The sequence below is a fragment of the Adiantum capillus-veneris genome, chromosome 7 (assembly GCF_014529385.1).
Source record: "Adiantum capillus-veneris isolate H3 chromosome 7, ASM1452938v2, whole genome shotgun sequence".
Taxonomy (NCBI): domain Eukaryota; kingdom Viridiplantae; phylum Streptophyta; class Polypodiopsida; order Polypodiales; family Pteridaceae; genus Adiantum; species Adiantum capillus-veneris.
This window is the reverse complement of record NC_140937.1, coordinates 116,472,113-116,491,355: the sequence shown is the minus strand read 5'-3', so window position 1 is coordinate 116,491,355 and position 19,243 is coordinate 116,472,113. Positions and strand designations below refer to the sequence as shown.

The 19,243-nt window shown below is 43.4% G+C and overlaps 1 protein-coding gene across 1 annotated transcript in view; it reads left to right on the top strand.

Annotated features, from left to right (window-relative positions):
* The window catches only part of LOC147454484 (uncharacterized), a 45,941-nt gene extending 32,118 nt beyond the window's left edge, over positions 1 to 13,823 (top strand). The window contains exon 2 of the mRNA XM_086516422.1: positions 13,225 to 13,823. Coding sequence (XP_086372548.1) covers positions 13,225 to 13,308 — 84 coding nt within the window. The 3' untranslated portion in view covers positions 13,309 to 13,823. The remainder of the gene's footprint in view (positions 1 to 13,224) is intronic.
* The last annotated feature ends 5,420 nt before the right edge of the window (positions 13,824 to 19,243 follow it).

Genomic DNA, 19,243 nt, shown 5'->3' with positions numbered 1-19,243 from the left:
TGTGTCGCTTTCGGCGCGGCCCAAAGAAGCAAGTGTTGCAGACCTTTATGAAGTTCAAGTATGCACAACCCACGCATCAGAGTGGGCCAGGGAAGAGTCCTTCCCAAGATTTATCCAGACGTTGTTGGCGATCTCCTTCGACGCCATACAATTCGGTACCAGTACCTCACTTGAAAAGGAGGGGATGTCACGTGCACATCTAACCCTATGTGTACGTGGACAAGCTACTTCATGACACGGGTTCAATTCAGTTCAGTCAGCCTAGCTTAGGAAGTGTTCTGGCACTTTTGTGAGTCTGTTCGCAGACCGTGCATGTCCAGGCACTTAGAGTAGATGCATATCCTCTGGTTGCACACAACATGATCATCAGATTACAGTCAAAAACCATCAGGAGCATTTTTACAGTGCATTGACCTATTTTCCCTATTTTAGCCAATTTTCACTTATTATTTTTAAGTGGCTTTTGTTGGGAAACTGGGTAGGGCAAATTGGCTATGAATATATATAAGAAAAGCTAGCGCTAGCATTCTCTGGCAGAAGAGGCAAGAGATCACCGTCAGAGTGCACCTTCTCAGCAAGAATGAACACCTTCATTCACAGTGTTTATCTACTTTGTTTGTGATCATTTGCACTCTCTCACTAAAGGAACAGAAGGCTCTCCCTTCCGTAAGTAAAAGGAACCTTGAGCACGGTTCGGAGCACTCATCTTGAGCAAAGTCCAACATTCACTTCCGTTGCACCTTACAGTTGTCATGAAAACTAAAGTGTGTACTTAAATACTTTGGAGATTATTCAATTAAAAAGCCTCACGGAACAATGCTTAGAAAATATTGCAAAAAGAGAGCACGATACTAGGGGCCTGAAGATGGGCTGGTCCCCTTTCTTTTTGAGGAGATTTTGTTATCAATACTGAACTTTTACAAACACATGAACCTTTGAACGCAAATGGGGAGCTAGTAACGGAACCAGAGAGGCAATTACAAGTATTGGAGGGTCACTACTCAGGTATTCGCCGATACGGACGGTACCAGCAAGGATCCGCTTGCATGGTATGATAAACACGTGCGCATTTGGCCTAGTATGCCTGAGGTATGTGACCCGTTGAATTGATATGAAGTACGGGAGGCTTGTCGGCGGTTGAAGAGACACAAGGTAGCGGGTGGCGATGGTTTACCACCCGAATTCTATAAGCTGTGAAAGATAAGGGGCTTAGGTCGGATCCGTGTAAGCCACGATCGGAGATGGGCAAGGCATACTTGCACATGATTGAGGGCATTTACGACATTGCAGACATCCCGGCCGGCGCTAGCAACGTAGTGATTGTGTCAATCCCCAAGAAGGGCGATTTGACCAATACTGATAACTATCACGGGATTGCGTTAATCTCCGTTGCCATAAAAGTCCTCACTACGGTCGTGATTAGACGGATCATTAAGATACTTGAAAAGAGGAACTTCTTCAATCCCGGCCAAGCAGGATTCCGTACTAATGAGGAATGCATAGGGCAAGTTGCATGTCTGAAGGAGATCGTGAAACTCTGTCATAAGGATGGGAAACCAACCTATGCGGCCTACATTGATTTCAAGAAGGCGTACAACACAGTACCGCACAAGGCGTTGTTCCTAAAGCTCGTTGCGGCTTGCCTGCAAGGTCGAGCACTTAGATTTTTCCAAGCTCTCTACAGGTCCACCTCTGTTAAAGTCTGACATATGGAACAACTGTCAGATTCGATTCCGGTGCACCGGGGAGTCCGCCAAGGATGCCCGGATCGCCTTGTCTATTCAATATATACATTAACGATATTTTAGACGCAGATGGGGAAACATGGGGCCTTGGAAGTACCTAACCTCCTCAAGAGAATAAAAGGACTCCTTTTTGTTGACGACCTGGTTCTACTTGCTGACTCTCCTGAAAGTCTAGAAACGAGCCTTGACAAGGTAAGTGAATGGGCAAAGACCTTTGGAATCGATAAATGCATGGTCACGGTGTTCCACGGAGACCTTTAGGATCTCTCTATGAGGATCTTTATAGTGGGTGGTGAGATGGTTGTAGTAGGTAAAACGTACAAGTATCTTGGCATCGACGTAGACTCTACCTTTTCCATTGAACGCATCGTCAAGGAGCGAGCGGACAAGGGGAGGAAAAGCCTATTCTCATGTCAGCACCTATTGGCAAACCGAGCCATCCCTATATGGTCTCGACTGACTGTTTTTAAGGCGTGCGTATATCCAGTGATTTGTTATGGCGTGGAAATTATGGGGGCCCACGATCAGCGTGTCCTTCACGTCTTGTCGCCACCGGGATGCGAATGTTACTCAGAAAGGGAGCAAGGTCAACCTCTGTAGGGATGGCAACTCTCCCTCACGAGTTTAACATACCACCCGTACCTGCCTTTTGTGGGGGACAACGAGCAAGGGCTTTTGACAAGTACCGCTCGGTTTCATCTACCTGGATAGGCTCCTTGGTAAACAAGAAGCCTAAGAACCAACCGTTCAAGAAGTGGACTTGGACGACGAGAACCCAGAATTGGATGAATAAGTATATCCCAGCGGCTGACTTTAGCTCAGTCCGCTACCACGCATGGGACAAGTGGGACGAGAGGCATTCGTGCCTGGCGTTGGAGCCCTATAAGGAGGCCGGCTTTGAACCATAGTTACACGGAACGAGAACGGGGGGCTCTGGGACGTTTCCGAAACGGGGGGCCCTTGGGGTGGCGGAACGGGAACGGAGGCCGGAACAATAGCCTTGAGGGGAAGGGAGAGGGAGAGGGAGAGAGAGCCTTGAGGGAGAGGGTGAGGTAGAGAGCTTGAGAGAGAGAGGGTTTAAAGCCCTTATTTATATAGGAGAGGATGGAAATAACACCCCCCTCCCAAAAGTTCAAAAAACCTGCCTCAAACTCTGATTTTTTAATACTTTGGTGTTCCGGATTTGCCGTTCCGCGTTCCGGATGCCATTCCGGTTATGCCTGGGAAGGGAACGGCGTTCCGATCCCGTTCCCGTTTCGAGGAGGCGTCGGGCTTGGGAACCCGTTCCGGGAACGGGAGGGCACCGTTCCGCCCGTTCCCTGTTACTGTGCTTTGAACAAACACGTGGATACCTGCTGTAGCTCAATAGGAGCACTATAGTGAATAGGAAGGAGGAGAGAATGCTGGCTCTCGCCAGAGTAGGTGGGCTCAAACTGGCGGATAGTTACATGCGCGGACACAGCATTTGCACGCTGTGCTCCCAGTTAGAGGGTCGTTCGCTTTCGCATTTGCTGATGAACTGTTCGACGGTTGATGAATCTAGGGGGAGATGGCTAGATCGATTCAACTCCACCTTCAATGCAATCGACCCTTCGTTGGACCTTGAAGAAAGGACCGTTATCCTCCTTGGTGGGGAGGCTTGCGGGAAGCGGATGCCCTTCTGGGTATGCCGTGATCCGCACTCGAGGGACGGAACTGCAGGGCATGTGCCTGTGGCGAAGTTCCTCGGTGAAGTTGTATCCCGGTACTTGGGTGCTCTGCATAGGCGGATGGGGAGATAATACTCCCCTTCCTATGCTGTTATTTTGAATCCGATCCCTTCCGAGGGAAAAACGTAATTCTCCCTAAGCGAAGCCAGATGAGCTACAAGAGCGCTCAAGTGCCATTCCCCCTCGGGGGGGTCAACTTCACCTAAAAGGGGTGGGGAGGTGCAAAAGGGAGACACCACCAACCTCAGCGCCACCTGTGAGCCGACGCCCTTCCAAGCCGGTATGGCATTTCCTAGGGGAAAACTGTCGGGTTTCAAAGGCAGTTTAGTGAGGTGAACGATAAGTTACCTGGAGGAGGCAACTCCAAAGGGAAGACCGAAGCAAGTCTTGTAGTACCTGGGCCTCTGAACAGAGGTACTTGGTCGCTGTCACGCCCAAATCAAGTTAGCGAAATGGGTCTCTCAAGGAATAGTCATGGCCCTAAGAGTGTAGATAATTCTGGACTCTCGTAGTTTAGAGGAAACTAGTGACAAAAGCGTTTGCCTTCGGTTTCTGGGTGCATAGTCCTGGTCATTCTTCTTGTATACTTTTTTGGTGTATGAGGGGAGCGGCCGGGCGTGCCCTACCCGACTCCGAAAACAAAACAAAAAATGAACCAAAACAACTTGCACTGTTCTCTGTATGAAGCGCGCGACGAAGTTGAAGGATAGCCATTGGAGCTTGTGTGCGTCCTTGTGGGAAATAGCCGCACTCAGACAAGTGTAGTACGGGCTGTCCACACAAATTTTCAGCATTCTGACGAGTTCTAGAAGCAATTGCTAGCCAAGGTGTACTCGCTTGGGCATGCTATAAGGGAGCAGCCAACAATAGTGACTGCTCCTGCGTAGAAGATTGCAGAACGAAGCAGATATAGCCGTTTTCGGCTGTAGGTATATAAATTTTCAGCCAATAGGCTCATGATTTACATGCATTAGAATAGCCTCTGGGACTACACGCTGTTTTGGTCCATGTGTTTGTAAAAGTTCAGTATGAATAGAAAAATCTCCGGGGGGGGGGGGGGGGGGGGACCAACCAATCTTCTGGTCCCTAGTGCAATGTTCTCTTTCTGTAGTATTTTTTAAGTATTGTTCCGTGAGGATTCCTACACTATTTTAGTTGAATAATCTCCAAAAAATTTAAGTGCGCGCTTTCGTTTTCGAGATAGGAGCCTCAATCTTAAGGCATTATTTCTGCGTTTGTCCATATGCGCAACCAATGTGAATGACAATTTGTTGTTGTTTGATTAGAGCGGGCATCCATGAGGGATTCGTGATGTGGGGGTAAGTTGCATGGCTTTTGCAATTTCCAGGGTCACACACCTTTTTCAGGAATTGTCGACAAATTCGGTCTTCATGCTTAATCCCTTAGGATATAGACCGTCGGACACTCTACAAATGATTCTAGATGCAGGTCACCAGTTGGATTTTTACGAGTGCGTCATAATTTTTACCACGATATATAGCATCACGCTTTGGACCATGCATTCTGGGCTTACAGTCTTCCCCTACATCCACCACTTAGAGAGCCATTTGGGCTGAGCTGCTGTGTACTCTTCGCAGTCAGTGGGACTCTTCAGTTGGCTCCTCTAGGGCTGTGGAGTAGCATCGTTGCGTCTTTCTTCACACAAGGGCGAGATCGTCAGTTCTTTTTAGTTGGGATCATGCCCACATCACATGGCATTATGCACCCCTCATGTGGTTCATTTTACACACACCATACCAACCTCCTTGATGTTTACAACCTACACGTTTTTACCTTGCTTTTGTACTTGTTAGGTGCAATGGAATTTAAATGGTGAAGATTTAGGTTTTACACTTCCACAAATCCTTTTCCTTCTTTCCTTGCGTTATTGATTCCTTTTAGCTTGAATGATGGTTCCTTTTACCTTTCCCTGAAGAGAGGGAATGAGAGAGTGGTAGAGATGTGTAGAGAGAGAGAGAGAGAGAGAGAGAGAGAGAGAGAGAGAGAGAGAGAGAGGAGAATGACACCTGATGGGGTCCCAACCAACCCTCTTAAGGGCCCCCCACACCGTAGCCGGTGTGATATTTGCTTTAGATTGCGTAAATGAAATGTACACACACGCAAAAGCTCAAGTGCAGACTCTACTCACTCGAATGATGACTATCGCTTGGTAACTCCTCAAGATGAGGCACCTTCGGGGCTGATTTGATGCACCTCTGGATCCTTCTCGATGTGGGATTGCAGATGGCCTCCAAGTGGTAGATCTGGGGCTGAAAACTAGCCCAAAAACGCAGATCTTAAGCGTAAAACACAGCAGATCTATTGCGTAAAGCAGGGCTGAAAACTCAGTTCTTGATGATGCAGATGATGGACAGTGATGGAGCACTCAATGCCGGCGAGGGTATGGTCGAGAGGAGGCTTGATGGGCAGCCGAAGTACTGGACCGCATATGGGGAGAAGATAGCCTTCGCGGATCTCGCGCACCTGGCGACGGCATGAGCTGAAAACTGAAAACGCTGGCTGATCTGCTGGGCTTTGGCTAGCGCTAGAAAGTAAACTGCGAAAGGCTAGGGCTGAGGGCTACTTGAAGGAAATGGTGGCTGAATTTGTAGAAAACGCTGAGGTTGCTATGCTTTGCTAGCACTGGCAAATCTGAGATCTCTTGCTGTTCCTTTTATAGGGCTGAAAATTGGGTTATAAACTTATTTTGGGCTTAGGCGGGGCAAACTGTCCACCACATGATTTATTAATATGTTTGGCCAGGGGGTAAGTTTCTGGGTGAAACTGTCGCACATCGGCTCACCCGAGAATCCGATCGACGTGGGGAATGGCTTGTTGGATTCCTCTAACCTAGAACTACATGCTTGTCACCATAGTGTAATCAAAACACGTGTGCAAACCATTTATGCAATAGGGTTCCAAAATTGGAAAACCTAATCTAATGGATCCGGACATGCCGGTCTTACGAACAGGCTCAGAACATTGCCGGTACTAATGCTCCTAGGATTCTAGACACTCCTATCTAGGAAGAAGAGGAAAATTGGCTCTGGAAGTCGATGAAGCATTTCCACGTGCACATAGAGCCATTGGCACGTGACAATACTTCCTTTGTGTGATAGGCCTTTGAGCATCTCGAGAGGTCCCTTGTGTATACTGAAGATAGTCTCTTTCCTTAAAAAAAGAAAGAGAGAGAGAAGAGAGTTTTAACGTCATAGGAAACTATCCCAAGAGACCTTAAAGGTCTAGCCGACGAGGAGTTGAGAGAGAGAGAGAGAGAGAGAGAGAGAGAGAGAGAGAGAGAGAGAGAGAGAGAGAGAGAGTTATATAATTATATAAATTCTTTCAAGCAAGAGAAATCAGTTTTCGAAGAGAGTAACTCTCAGCTTTAGAGAGAGAAAACTCTGCAGAGCTTAGAGAGGGAAAATCTTTGCAAAGTTTAGAGAGAAAATTCTGCAGATTCTAGATAGAGAATATGCTAAGAGAGAATATTTGAAATTTGGGATTAGGGAGAGAAAACTAGAATGTTAATGCCTGGCTTGGGAGTATTCTGACCTTGACTAAGAGGTAGGATTGTACCACCTTTCTAGCATAGGAACAAGAAACACCGTTTTTTCCCTAGAGAAATGTTTCCCATTTTGCATATGCCTTTTATAAAAACATTTATAAGTTATTAATGTTTTGTTTAATCTAGTTTTGTTTAGTAGCAAATAAAGTGATTCAATTTTTTTTTTTCGTTTTCTTGTGTTGCTTGCTTTTGTAGTTTTTTATGAGTGTTTTATCCCCTCTTTTAATTCGTGAGTTTAGACTAATCTGAATTCAAGAAGGTATATAAACATTTTCCATTGTTCGGCTTTGGGAGAAACGTCTTTTTTGATCTTTTTTTAAAGACTAAAAAATCAGCATGTCACTTTTTATTCTCAATCAATTATCTTTTAGCCTCAGTATCATTTTTATCACTTGCATGTCTTTGTAGGCAGACTTTGCATTTTGTGCACACTGCTCTCTCTCTCTCTCTCTCTCTCTCTCTCTCTCTCTCATAATAGGTCTTGAGTTCAACTCTCGTCGGATAGATCTTTGAGGTCTGTTTGGGATAGTTTCCTAAGACGTTAAAATCCTCTTCTTCTTCTTCTCTCTCTCACCAAGGTTTGACATGTACTTGAGGGTGACTCTTGTGGCTTCTCTTTACACACTTATTGTTAGGTGCAGCGGAATGAATGTTTGCGCTTTGCTCAAGATGAGTGCTTCGAACTGTGCTCAAGGTATGAGACTGAGGGATAGAGAGAGAAGAGAGATACGACACCAGAGACCTTGTAAAACCCTCCTCCGAAGGCCCCACTCTCGTCGGCGAGAGTGGTCTACTTATGATTGCACAAACTGGTACAATGGGAATGCATGTGACTGATACAAGTCTAGGCTATGTCGGCGATGACGACGGGGACGACAAGACCGACCTAAGGGCTGAAATCTGCAATCTTTTATTTGCTGTCCAAAAACACTATGGGCTGAAATCTGCGGCAAGTCCAAAAACGCTGATTTTGGGGCTGTTTCTGTAGGTCTTTGACGCTGAAAATCAACAGGTTTAGGGCTAAAAACTGAGGTTCTTAAGGGCTGAAACTGATGGTCTTCCGGGCTGAATCTGCTACTCTTTTAGGGGCTGAACTTGCAGGTTCTTCATGGTTGAAAAACGTTGCATGCTGAGATTATATCTGCTGAGATCGCCAGGCTGAAGCCTCCAAAAACGCTAGGTTGCTGAGCTTCAAAAACTCTAGGTGCTATGGTATGCTTGCGGGAAGATCTGATGCAAAAACGCCAAGCTGATGCAAAACGCTAGGGCAAGGGTCTGATGGTGATGGCTAATGGTTGGAGAAAACGCCAATGGGGGAAGGTTCTTCTTTGCTTGGAGGAAAATCCACCAAGGTCTTGCTTGAGAAGTTGCCTGCCGAGCTTGGCTCTTGTTGCCTCTTTTGCCATTTAGTGCTAGTCTAGATTTGCTTATATACAAACTTACTCAATTTGCCCTACCTACTTTCCAACAAAAGTCACTTAAAGATAATAAGTGAAAAATATCAAAAATAGGGAAAATAGGCTAAATGCACTGGAGAATTCCCCTAAGTGATTCTAAATGGGAATGCTTATGATCATGCTGTGTGCAACCAGAGGATATGCTTCTATACTAAGTGACTGGGCATGCACGGTCTACGAATAGACTCACAAAAGTGCCAGATCACTTTTAATCTAGACTGACTGGATTGACTGAACCCTGATCATGCTGTAGCTTGTCCACGGACACACAGGGTTGGATGTGTCACGTGACATGCCCTCCTTTTCAAAGTGAGGTACTGGTACCGAACTGTATGGCGTCGAGGGAGATCGCCAATAGCATCCGGAATCTTGGAAGGGACTCTTCGCCGGCCCACTCTGAAGTGTGGGTCATACGGTACTTGAACTTCATAAAGGTCTGCAACGCTTGCTTCTTTGGGCCGTGCCGAAAGCGACACAAAGTCTTTTGTGGCTCCTTCGATGCTTCAACTTCGTCGAGTGTCATGCTTCTTTCGTCTTTAAGAATCTCCATGGCTGAAAATTCCTGAAACCATTTTCAACACAAAACCATGAACATACCTATTCCATGTGAAGTGACTAGAAAAAATCTTGTCTTCTCTAAAGACTGTGTATGCAATGTAGATGAACATAGAGACGGAGTGACAAACCGTTCACCAAACATATGCAAACAATGAGATTGAATCTTTCTCTTTTGATCTAAAGCAATCAACTGTGGCAATTCACAACGGAAATGCGCATGCTTGGTGCTCATACTTTCATGTGCTCTTTCGGGTACTGTGTCATGCCAAGGAAGAGACATACAATGGGACTTCCTAACATGTATACTTTTCAGCTTTTCATGAAAAATCCGCATACATTCGTGCTCATCTATGAGTGAAACGTGCTCAACGTACAATATGTCATGCCTAGGAAAGGGATCACATAAAGTCGCTGACTAATATACAGGAAACGATCACGAATGAAACACTCGTACAATGCATGGGTACTAATTATGCGAACACATAATACTTCCTTTGAGGGTTCTTTGGACTTAGGCTCGAGAGCTAAGATCGGTTCTTTCTGAATGATCGAATCGTCCTGTGGGGGTTCTTTGGACCTCGACTCAAAAGCCAAGATCGGTTCTTCGTGATTGATCGAATCTACAACAAGGTTAGCTTCGCTAGAAAAAGCATCCACTAACACATCATCCTTGTGAATAATCACATCATCTTCATGCAACTCATCATGCTTGTGAGAAATCACATCTTGATCATGCAAATCATCATGCTTGTCATTGACATCCAAATCATCATGCTCATCATTATCATTCAAATCATCATGCTTCTCACAATCATTCAAATCATCATCATGCAAATTCTGTGTATCATGTTGTGGAGAAGAAGAGACTGAGAGAGTCTCGTTTCCCCAAATCTCTTGCATCTGTGCCTGAACTTGAGAAAAGAGTCGCAAGAACTCTTTCATGTGTTGGTCGCTCTTTTCTTTGAGGGCTTTGTTCTCGCGATCAAATTCTGCTTGTCTTGCTTTGTTCTCTCGATCAAATTCTGTTTGTCTTGCTTTGTTCTCTCGATCAAATTTGGCTTCACTTTCTTTTTCTTCCAAGTCGTACTTACGCTCTATGGCTGCCACTTCTTCTTTGTAATCATGATCTATGGCTGCCATTTCTTCTTCGTAGGCCTTTCTGTCTGCTTCTCTTTCTTGGTCCAACTCCTCCATAGGAGTTAGCGCAATCCTTGACGTAGATGGGGAAGGGGGAGGGTCGGAAAAACCTCCTGGTGGGGAAAATTCTTCGTCGCCTCTCTCATGCTCATCACGTCCAAGCGAAGTATCCATTTCGCTTCGAGTGATGACCATCTACTGAAGTCGTGGGTTCTTGTGGGTTCTTGTGGTTTTGGGTTCTTAAGTTCACGAGGAACTTGGGTTCTTGTGGTCTTGGGTTCTTAAGTTCACGAGGAACTTGGGTTCTTGGGGGTCTTGAGGTTCTTGAGGTTTTCTTTCACTTGCAATCTGTGTTTGAGAAGGATCTTCTCTTCACCCGAGTTCTACTCTTTTCTGCGGGTGCACCCCTTCGCGGCCTTGCGCTCACACCAAGGTTGCTTTTTCCCACCTCACGTCGATTGGCCTGCCGCTAGGTGCACGGTCCAGTCTCAATGAGTGAAAAGATACACAAGGGGAGGTTGGACAAGCCCTTCTTTCCTGGGATTCCTATCACTCTTCAAAAACACGATTAGGAATCGACACGCCCAAGCGAACTTGGGTTCGTGCGACCGCAACAAGCAAAAAAAATTCTTGTGATTCTTGTGGTTCTTTCCTTGAGTGATACAGAACACTGCCAAAGCTCTGATACCAATGTTAGGTGCAGTGGAATGAATGTTTGCGCTTTGCTCAAGATGAGTGCTCCGAACTGTGCTCAAGGTTCCTTTTGTTCTTATGGAAGGTAGAGCCTTCCGTTCTTAGTCAGAGAATGCTATGATCACAAACAAGTGAATGGACACTGTGCGTGCAAGTGTATGAGACTGAGAGATAGAGAGAGAAGAGAGATACGACACTAGAGACGTTGTAAAACCCTCCTCCGAAGGCCCCACTCTCATCGGCGAGAGTGGTTACTTATGATTGCACAAACTGGTATGATGGGAATGCATGTGACTGATGCAAGTCTAGGCTATGTCGGCGATGACGAGACCGACCTAAGGGCTGCAATCTGCAATCTTTTATTTGCTGTCCAAAAACACTATGGGCTGAAATCTGCTGCAAGTCCAAAAACATTGATTTTGGGGCTGTTTCTGTATGTCTTTGACATTGAAAATCAGCAGGTTTAGGGCTGAAAACTGGGGTTCTTAAGGGCTGAAACTGATGGTCTTCCGGGCTGAATCTGCTACTCTTTTAGGGGCTGAACTTGCATGTTCTTCATGGCTGAAAAACGCTGCATGCTGAGATTGGATCTGCTGAGATCGCCAGGCTGAACCCTCCAAAAACGCTAGGTTGCTGAGCTTCCAAAGCCGCTAGGTGCTGTGGTATGCTTGCGAGAAGATCCGATGCAAAAACGCCAAGCTGATGCAAAACTCTAGGGCAAGGGTCTGATGACGATGGCTAATGGCTGGAGAAAACGCCAATGGGGGAAGGTTCTTCTTTGCTTGGAGGAAAATCCACCAAGGTCTTGCTTGAGAAGTTGCCTGCTGAGCTTGGCTCTTGTTGCCTCTTTTGCCATTTAGTGCTAGTCTAGGTTTGCTTATATACAAACTTACTCAATTTGCCCTACCTACTTTCCAACAAAAGTCACTTAAAAATAATAAGTGAAAAATGTCAAAAATAGGGAAAATAGGCTAAATGCACTGGAGAATTCCCCTAAGTGATTCTAATGGGAATGCTTATGATCATTCACTTCTAATCTAGATTGACTAGATTGACTGGACTGACTGATCATGCTGTAGCTTGTCCACGGACACATAGGGTTGGATGTGTCACGTGACACTTATCGTGGCTTGTGGGCATTTTGGGTGGCTCTGTGTATTTTCAAGTCTTGTAATAGTTTGTACACTAAGTTAATTTTTGGATTAGAAAAACGACGTTTCTTTATTGTTTCAACCTCGATCGAAACTTGGAAGCTCTGTTTTTTTTGTTTCCCTTTGTGCCGTTTTCGTTTCGTGGCGACTATGCTCACTAGGGAGAGAGTGTGTGAGTGCGCGCGATGCCACATGGGCACAATGTACACTTGAATCTTTGACCTCGACACAAACACCCTAACCCTAAAACCCGCCACACCTATTGATTGGTTGCACCTATGCTGTGTGTTTTATCTGAAGAGGTTGACCACTTTCTTGTTTTGGCCTGGCTTCACACAGTGCCGGACCTTGAAGGGCAATTTAGCGTCACTGAGCTGTAGAATTCTCAAGGTTTTTTTAAATAAATCAAACATGAACCAAGTAGGTTGATCAAACCCTACAAAGAGTATTGGTCCTAAAGTGACCCAGTGCTAGTTCTTCATCAATCGTCAAACAATGCATCCTCTCGGGAACTGTTTACTTGGGCTAGCCAGTTCGAGAGAGAGTTCTGCGAAGGTTAGAGAGGAGAAAGGATCTAGAGGGAGAAATTCAGTGTGGAGCTCTTGTGTAGTTTGAAAATGTGCTACATCACGTTGAGGCTTGAGCGATTCTTTTTTTGTCTTCTGTGATTATACTTGAGCAGTTTATGGCTATGCTTGCTTACGGTTAACATGAGGCTTGGTATTTTCTGTTATTCCATTTGTGCTGTTATTGTATACATGGACGCCCATTTTGTAAGCTTTTAGTGTTCCGTTGGTAGCTTGGCACACATGACTTGGCTATTGAAATTGATGGATTTATTGTGTATGTGTGATACAAAGGGGATGCTAGATGGGTGTCAGTGTTCAGGAAAAGTGTCTCCTCTTACAATATTGCCGCTTCAAGATTCAAAAAGGCCAGTTGATAGCAAGAGGTTTAGTCACAAGGGACGCGTCCCCAGAGTAGGGACGGGGGACGGAGCTCAAATGGATTTTTTAGTGTAAAAGGAGGGCGGGACGGCAAGTGGGGACGTTAAGCCCAAAAATGGGCGTCCCCTGTGACTATGGCAAGAGGAGAAGAAAAATTCCCATCGCTCGAATCTTCAAATTTTTATTTTTGGAAAAATGGTAAAGTAGGGATTATGTAGGGTCAAATATTGGTGGGTGGTTGATAATTTTTCTCTTTTTGCAGAAGTTGAATGAGATGTTGCTCCAGGTGAATCGCTTGAAGGAAGTGCTAGGTGATCACCATAAAGTGCCTGTCTCAGGGAACTAGGCTTTTGGGCATGATCTATGTGTGTAGGTGACCTTTGGTCCATGGGGAACTAGCTCACCCTGAAGCATTGTGGTGCAGCCGATCAGAAGGCTACTAGAGGGTTTGGATATGGTCAAAACTGAAGATATTGTACATGGTCTCTTTAAGCTGTGTCAAGTAATCTGCACATTAGTTTGAAGAATATTTAGAGTATGTGCAGTTTGACAATGGCAGCGCACAAAGTGGCATTTGTTCATATATACAGCCGGCATTTGCCGGAATAACGCAGGTTACATGTGCTGAAAAATCAGCATGAACCTATACAATCTTTACTGGCCTTGTAATTATTCTGCTACTCAAGTTGCTTGTTAACTTGACTTTTTACCAACCAGGGGGGTTTGCCTGAACTTTTCAGTGGATTCTCAAGCATGGGGGTCTGCTCTGGTTGTGGTTTCTTGGGCATATAGTTTTTGACGCTCCAGGTTTTTCTGTCCAGAACTAAGTGTTAATAAGTAAGTGTCATGTTTTTTGGTCTTGGTGGTAAGGTGTTTCCTTTAATTGCTCTTAGTCATAGGAGTTATGCACCTGCTCTATTTTTGTACTCTTGTTTAAATCTGTCATAGTCTTGTGGACGAATATATTTCAGATTCCGACGTCTTTATGTGGTGGTGTTAGCTATTTCTATCTTTTGAATGCTCTTATCAACCGCACCTGTATCAATACTTCCTATGTAGGCGTTATTATGGCGGAGTCTGCCCTGCATCTTGAGGCATGTGTGCTTCAATGTTTACTAAAACGAGAAGGGAGAAAGATATACAACTGTTTATGTGCATTCATTTGTTAGTGAATGGTTCCCTTCATTGAAAGAATGCCTACATGAACCTTCACCTTGTTTTGTTAGTAGTGTAGGTGGACAGAGTCACAGACTAGGTTTCAATGTTTCACATGTTGATTAAAACGTTCTATGCATGCGTGTTGTGTTTTCCCTTGTTTATTCATACCAGAAGACCATTGACAGGAAAGTGTGGACAGGGGTAGCTACTAGTGAGAGCATGTAGTCATTTGATGAGTGTCGAATTCAAAGATGGAATCTCATTCACACCTTGTGGAAACGGCATAAGGGAATACATATTTAGCCATATCATGTAGCAGAACCATTGGCATGCAACTAGATTTGATATGGGTTACATTAGAATTGTATGGCTTTGAAAATTAATTCAAATTGCATGTTTCAAACTTACTACTCAACATACTGCTTGGTTTTGGATGTTTCTTAGAGAGCTTCTAATTTTTGAAGGGGTCCCAGTGGAAGCATCCACTCGGATAGCAAGGGAAGGTCAGATAATTGCAACATCCTAGCTTGTAATTGTTTAGAATGCCTGTAACCACGTCATTCTACCTAGTCGAATTAAAACTGTTAATTCGTATAATTGCCTTTATCCGTAATGGCGTTCCCGCAAATTGCAATCTTTAGTCTTAACTACTACCAAAGTTCCTTGGCGTTTTCTTTTAATTCCCACCATTGCTTGCTTTTTGCAATTTTCCATAATGTGCGCCAGGATTTGATTGTCTATGGCTGGATTGCTTTACAAAAGTGGCTCCCATATTCCAAACTTAATTGCTTTATATTACCCATTTGTGTGCATTGGTCGATTGGATGCTTCTCTTGAAAGGTTTTGTGTCTAGTCTTCAAATGGCTTCTTTGTTTGAAGGTTTGCTTAGGACAACTGGATGTGCTCTCTACTATACATGCTTGCAATGGTTGAGACCCTCTTGCTTTACGAGGTTGAAGGATGAAGTGATAGCACTTTTAACATGACCTGGGAAGACTTTGAAAATGTTCCAAGGCGTTTTCTCAAAAATTTTCTTCAAGGGAAGATACAGAATCATACAATCTTGTTCTTCTCGAGTGATGACTTCTTCCTATTTTAGGTTTTGGAAGGTGGGGAAAGAGGGGCGGGCATAAATAACTTTGGCCCAGCCAATCAATAGAGATGAGCAGGTCAACTCACAAAGGCCCAAAACTATCTCAGTGGTCATTTATCACACGATGGTCGCCTCGATGATTCACTTTCAGTAAGGGAATAAGAAGAGCCCCAAGATACACTGTGAAGAGATCAATCAATGATCATCAATACTCATAGAGTGATTTGGCATTAGCTATGTCATACCCCTTCAAATACAACTCTTATAGCCACAATCTGTGCAATATAATAATTATGAGATCCTCTCAAATTGGAATCTTATTCACAATTGGATTAAGTTAAACAACAGATCTCTCAAGGTGGAATTGTATTCACATTGGAAAGTGGTCCATCATTCTAAGGATATTTGTAACACTCCAAAGGTTTGGTTTGAAAACGGTTCTTATTTTGTTCAGAACACGTACTATATTTTCATGTTTTCGATAACAACATTGACACACGACTTGACAACACCGACCATTTGACCAAAGGCTTAGGGAACGTGTTAAGATACTTCTCTACAAGTTTGGTGAAAAATAGGTTTCAAACATGGATTGCGATCCATGACCTTTAGGTACAGAGTGTATGAAAATCATCAAGTGATGAAATAAATTGTGCAAAATTGTGCAGCATCCAAGAGATTTGTAACTTCAGTGTTAAGAGTGCTAAAGTTAGGATTTTGAAAAACAAAGACCATAAGTAATGAACTTGGAAGGTTGTACGCAGAAAGTGTCAAAGTGTAACCAAGGAATGCCTAGAAAAAGTGTGATACTTGTTAGAAAAGGACATTGAGAAGCTGGGCAAAGAGGAGAAATCTAACCCAAAGATAATGGAATTAAAGGAGTTGTTACAACATGAACGTGAATTTGAGAAGTAGATGAACAAAGTCTCTTTGGTCAAGGAAGATGCAATTCAAGAAGTGAACCTTGGGACAAAGGATAAACCTAAACTTGTGAAGATATGTGTAGACCTGGAAGAGCCTTTTTGGTCATACATTTTAAAGCTATTGACATAATTCATGGATGTGTTCATATTCGATTATTTTGACATGAAGTGTTTGGACCCTATATTTTACCAACATCATATCAATTTAAAGAAGGTGCACTACACACCAAGAAAGCCAAGTATCATATGAATCCAATTTTTGTCAAATAAGTAAAAGAGGAGTTGGATAGATTGCTGAAGGCAAGATTCATTGCTCCAATTGACAACCTAGAGTGGATTTCACCCATTGTTGTGATCCCTAAAAAGAATAAGAAACTACAAATTTGTGTCGATTACCAAAATGTGAACGTTGCTACAGTTTTGAATCTCTTTTTGCTCCCATTTCTTGAAGCTACATTGGATGAGGCTACAAGCCAACCAATATACTCTTATGCAGATGGATACAATGGTTATAATCAAGTACGGATGGCAATTGCAGATCAACCAAACAAAACATTCATAATTGCATGGGGAGTGTTTTCTTGTATAGTGATGTGGTTTGGTCTGAAAAATTCATCAAGCACCTTCGAAAGGCATGTCAATAGATATTTGGTCCATATTTGACATACTTTATGTGGATTTTTCTAAATTATTTCTCTATTTTTGGAGAATAGTCAAAGCACCTGCATCACCTTCGGCTCTGATTCTAGAAGGGTCGAGAAAGCAAGTTAAGTCTTAATTCGATAAAGTGTGTGTTCGTTGTGGAGAGTGTGATGTTATTGGGATACATCATTTCCAAGGAAGGTATTGCGGTGGATCTAAGTAAAATCGTGGCTATCAAGCTAGGAATCCATGATTTTGACAGAGGGGATGTCGTGAAGATAGATGGAGATTTCAAAGGGCAAGAGGCCTCAGTCACTCTGTTGATTGGGAAGCTAGGGCTCAATGTGCAAAGCTATGTAGACAAAAAAGATTTCTTTATTTCCCCATTCAAACATGATGATGTTATCCTAGAGGCACCATGGTTTGATCGCATGGCTGAAACTATGAAGTTTCCTAAAAGAAAAGTTTTCTTTTCTTATATGACAAGGATGTTGCACTTGATGTAGATAGTGTGGGTAACACTATACCACTTGTACATACTCAAGCCTTAGACAAACTAATGAAAATTTCCGTTTCTTCTACATGGTTTTTGTTAAAGAGTCTAAGGAAGATGCATGTGTTCTTAAAGAGAGTAGTCGGGATTTTCTAACTTTTTGAATGAGTTTCAAGATGTGTTTATGGATGACATCTCGAGGGAGTCATGTATTTTTAGCCTTTGGTGAAATTGTTTAGCCGTATGTGCATCCCATATAAACCACCTTGCAAGTTTGATGGTTGACAACCGTCAATAGTAAGGAAAGTCTATACTTGACAATTTTGAAGGGGTTCGAAGCAAACAAATTTTTAGATGGGTAAGTGGATATACATACACGAGCTAAAAACAAAAATGTATAATAAGAATATGTAGCTAAACTAGCAAATAACTAGAGATGCAACTTTACAAACGAGTAGGAAGAAAAACATATAGACATGGTTGGTAAAAATGATGGCAAATAATTATCCAATCACGGTTCAAACAGGTAGATACTAAAGGTATACATATTGGACAAGAAAGATACCAAAAACATGGAACCAAGAGTAGATTTGTGGATGCTTGAACTATTACATAGGCAATTGGCAATGGCCATGAATAGAAAAGAATGTTACGATATGACTTTAGAAGATTTACACCACTCTCAAATGTATATGTGGGAGTCTTCGGTGAAAAGTGAAGGTTAGTACCTCTCTCCTTTCTCAAATCTCCATGCAAAAGAAACTTGATTGTCCTCACCATATATGACATGTCAACCCCCCCCCCCCCCCCCCCCACCCACACACACCTATCTGTAGGTTTTGTGAAGATGGTCACTACTCTCTTTGCTCCTCTCCTTCATCTTAGTCTTGGCGAAGGTGCGACATTGCCAAGCATGAGACTACATTTGGATCACACATTCTGGATGGCTAGCAAGGTATGCTTCTTAGGGGGTTTCTCGGGGAAAAATGGTGTGCTACACCAATAAGCATGGTGTCCTTATGAAAGGGGAAAAAAATTCTCGATGATCTTTGTATTCAAAATTGAGTAGCTTCTCTTTTCTTGGTAGCACTTCCATTAGAGGGGGCAGGAGTCCCACTCGTGTCTAATATAAGCAAAAGAATACCCCGAATGACTATTAAAATCCTTTGCATAAGCAATGTATAAGGTGCTTAAAACTAGAGTATAGAGGTAGAGTAGAAAAAGAAAAAAAAAACTAGAATGGGAAGAGCATTACAGTTGGCTTGAGAAGGGAAGGACTCTCTATGTGTCGACAGTGCTCGAGATAGATCAGATTTTCCATACATAAATCCTAATTAACATTTCTCCAAAAGTTAAATTTGAAAATTTGAGGTACTTTGTCCTATTTTACACCATTTTCCTCAAAATCTAGATGCGAATTTTTCTTTTCCTCTTTCTCTCAACGAAAACTTTTGAACGTCAAAGATACATGATTGCAAGGTGATACACACTTTTCTCAGACACCGTGTTGGGGAGGGGGTTTACTTTTCCTTAAGTCTCAAATGACGATGAGTTTGTGACATGACCTATTTTTTCTTTGTGAGTTTTCACTTGTTAAACAAACATAATGGGATCCCTTTTAGATTTGATGTTTATTTTCTTTTAGCAAGAAACGAGGGTTAGAATAAGTTGGCTTTATATGAATAAAGGATAAGAAGGAAGAATTTGGAGTTGCCGACGTCTCTCTGAGCAGCTTGCAAAGTTGCAAAGCCGGATGATAAGGGTGCCGTACAACATAAGGCGCTTAGGTTGCACGTAGGGCATCTTCAGTTGGACTGCCACTCTGATTTGGCTTCTCCACCCTCAGGTTGAGAACATTCCAAGCATCTTCTATTGTTTATTTGTGTACGCATCAGGGTGGGCCATGATGGGGCGCTAATACGGAGTGTACAAGAGAGGGAAGCATGCAAGAGAGGGGAGAAGAGAATTGGGG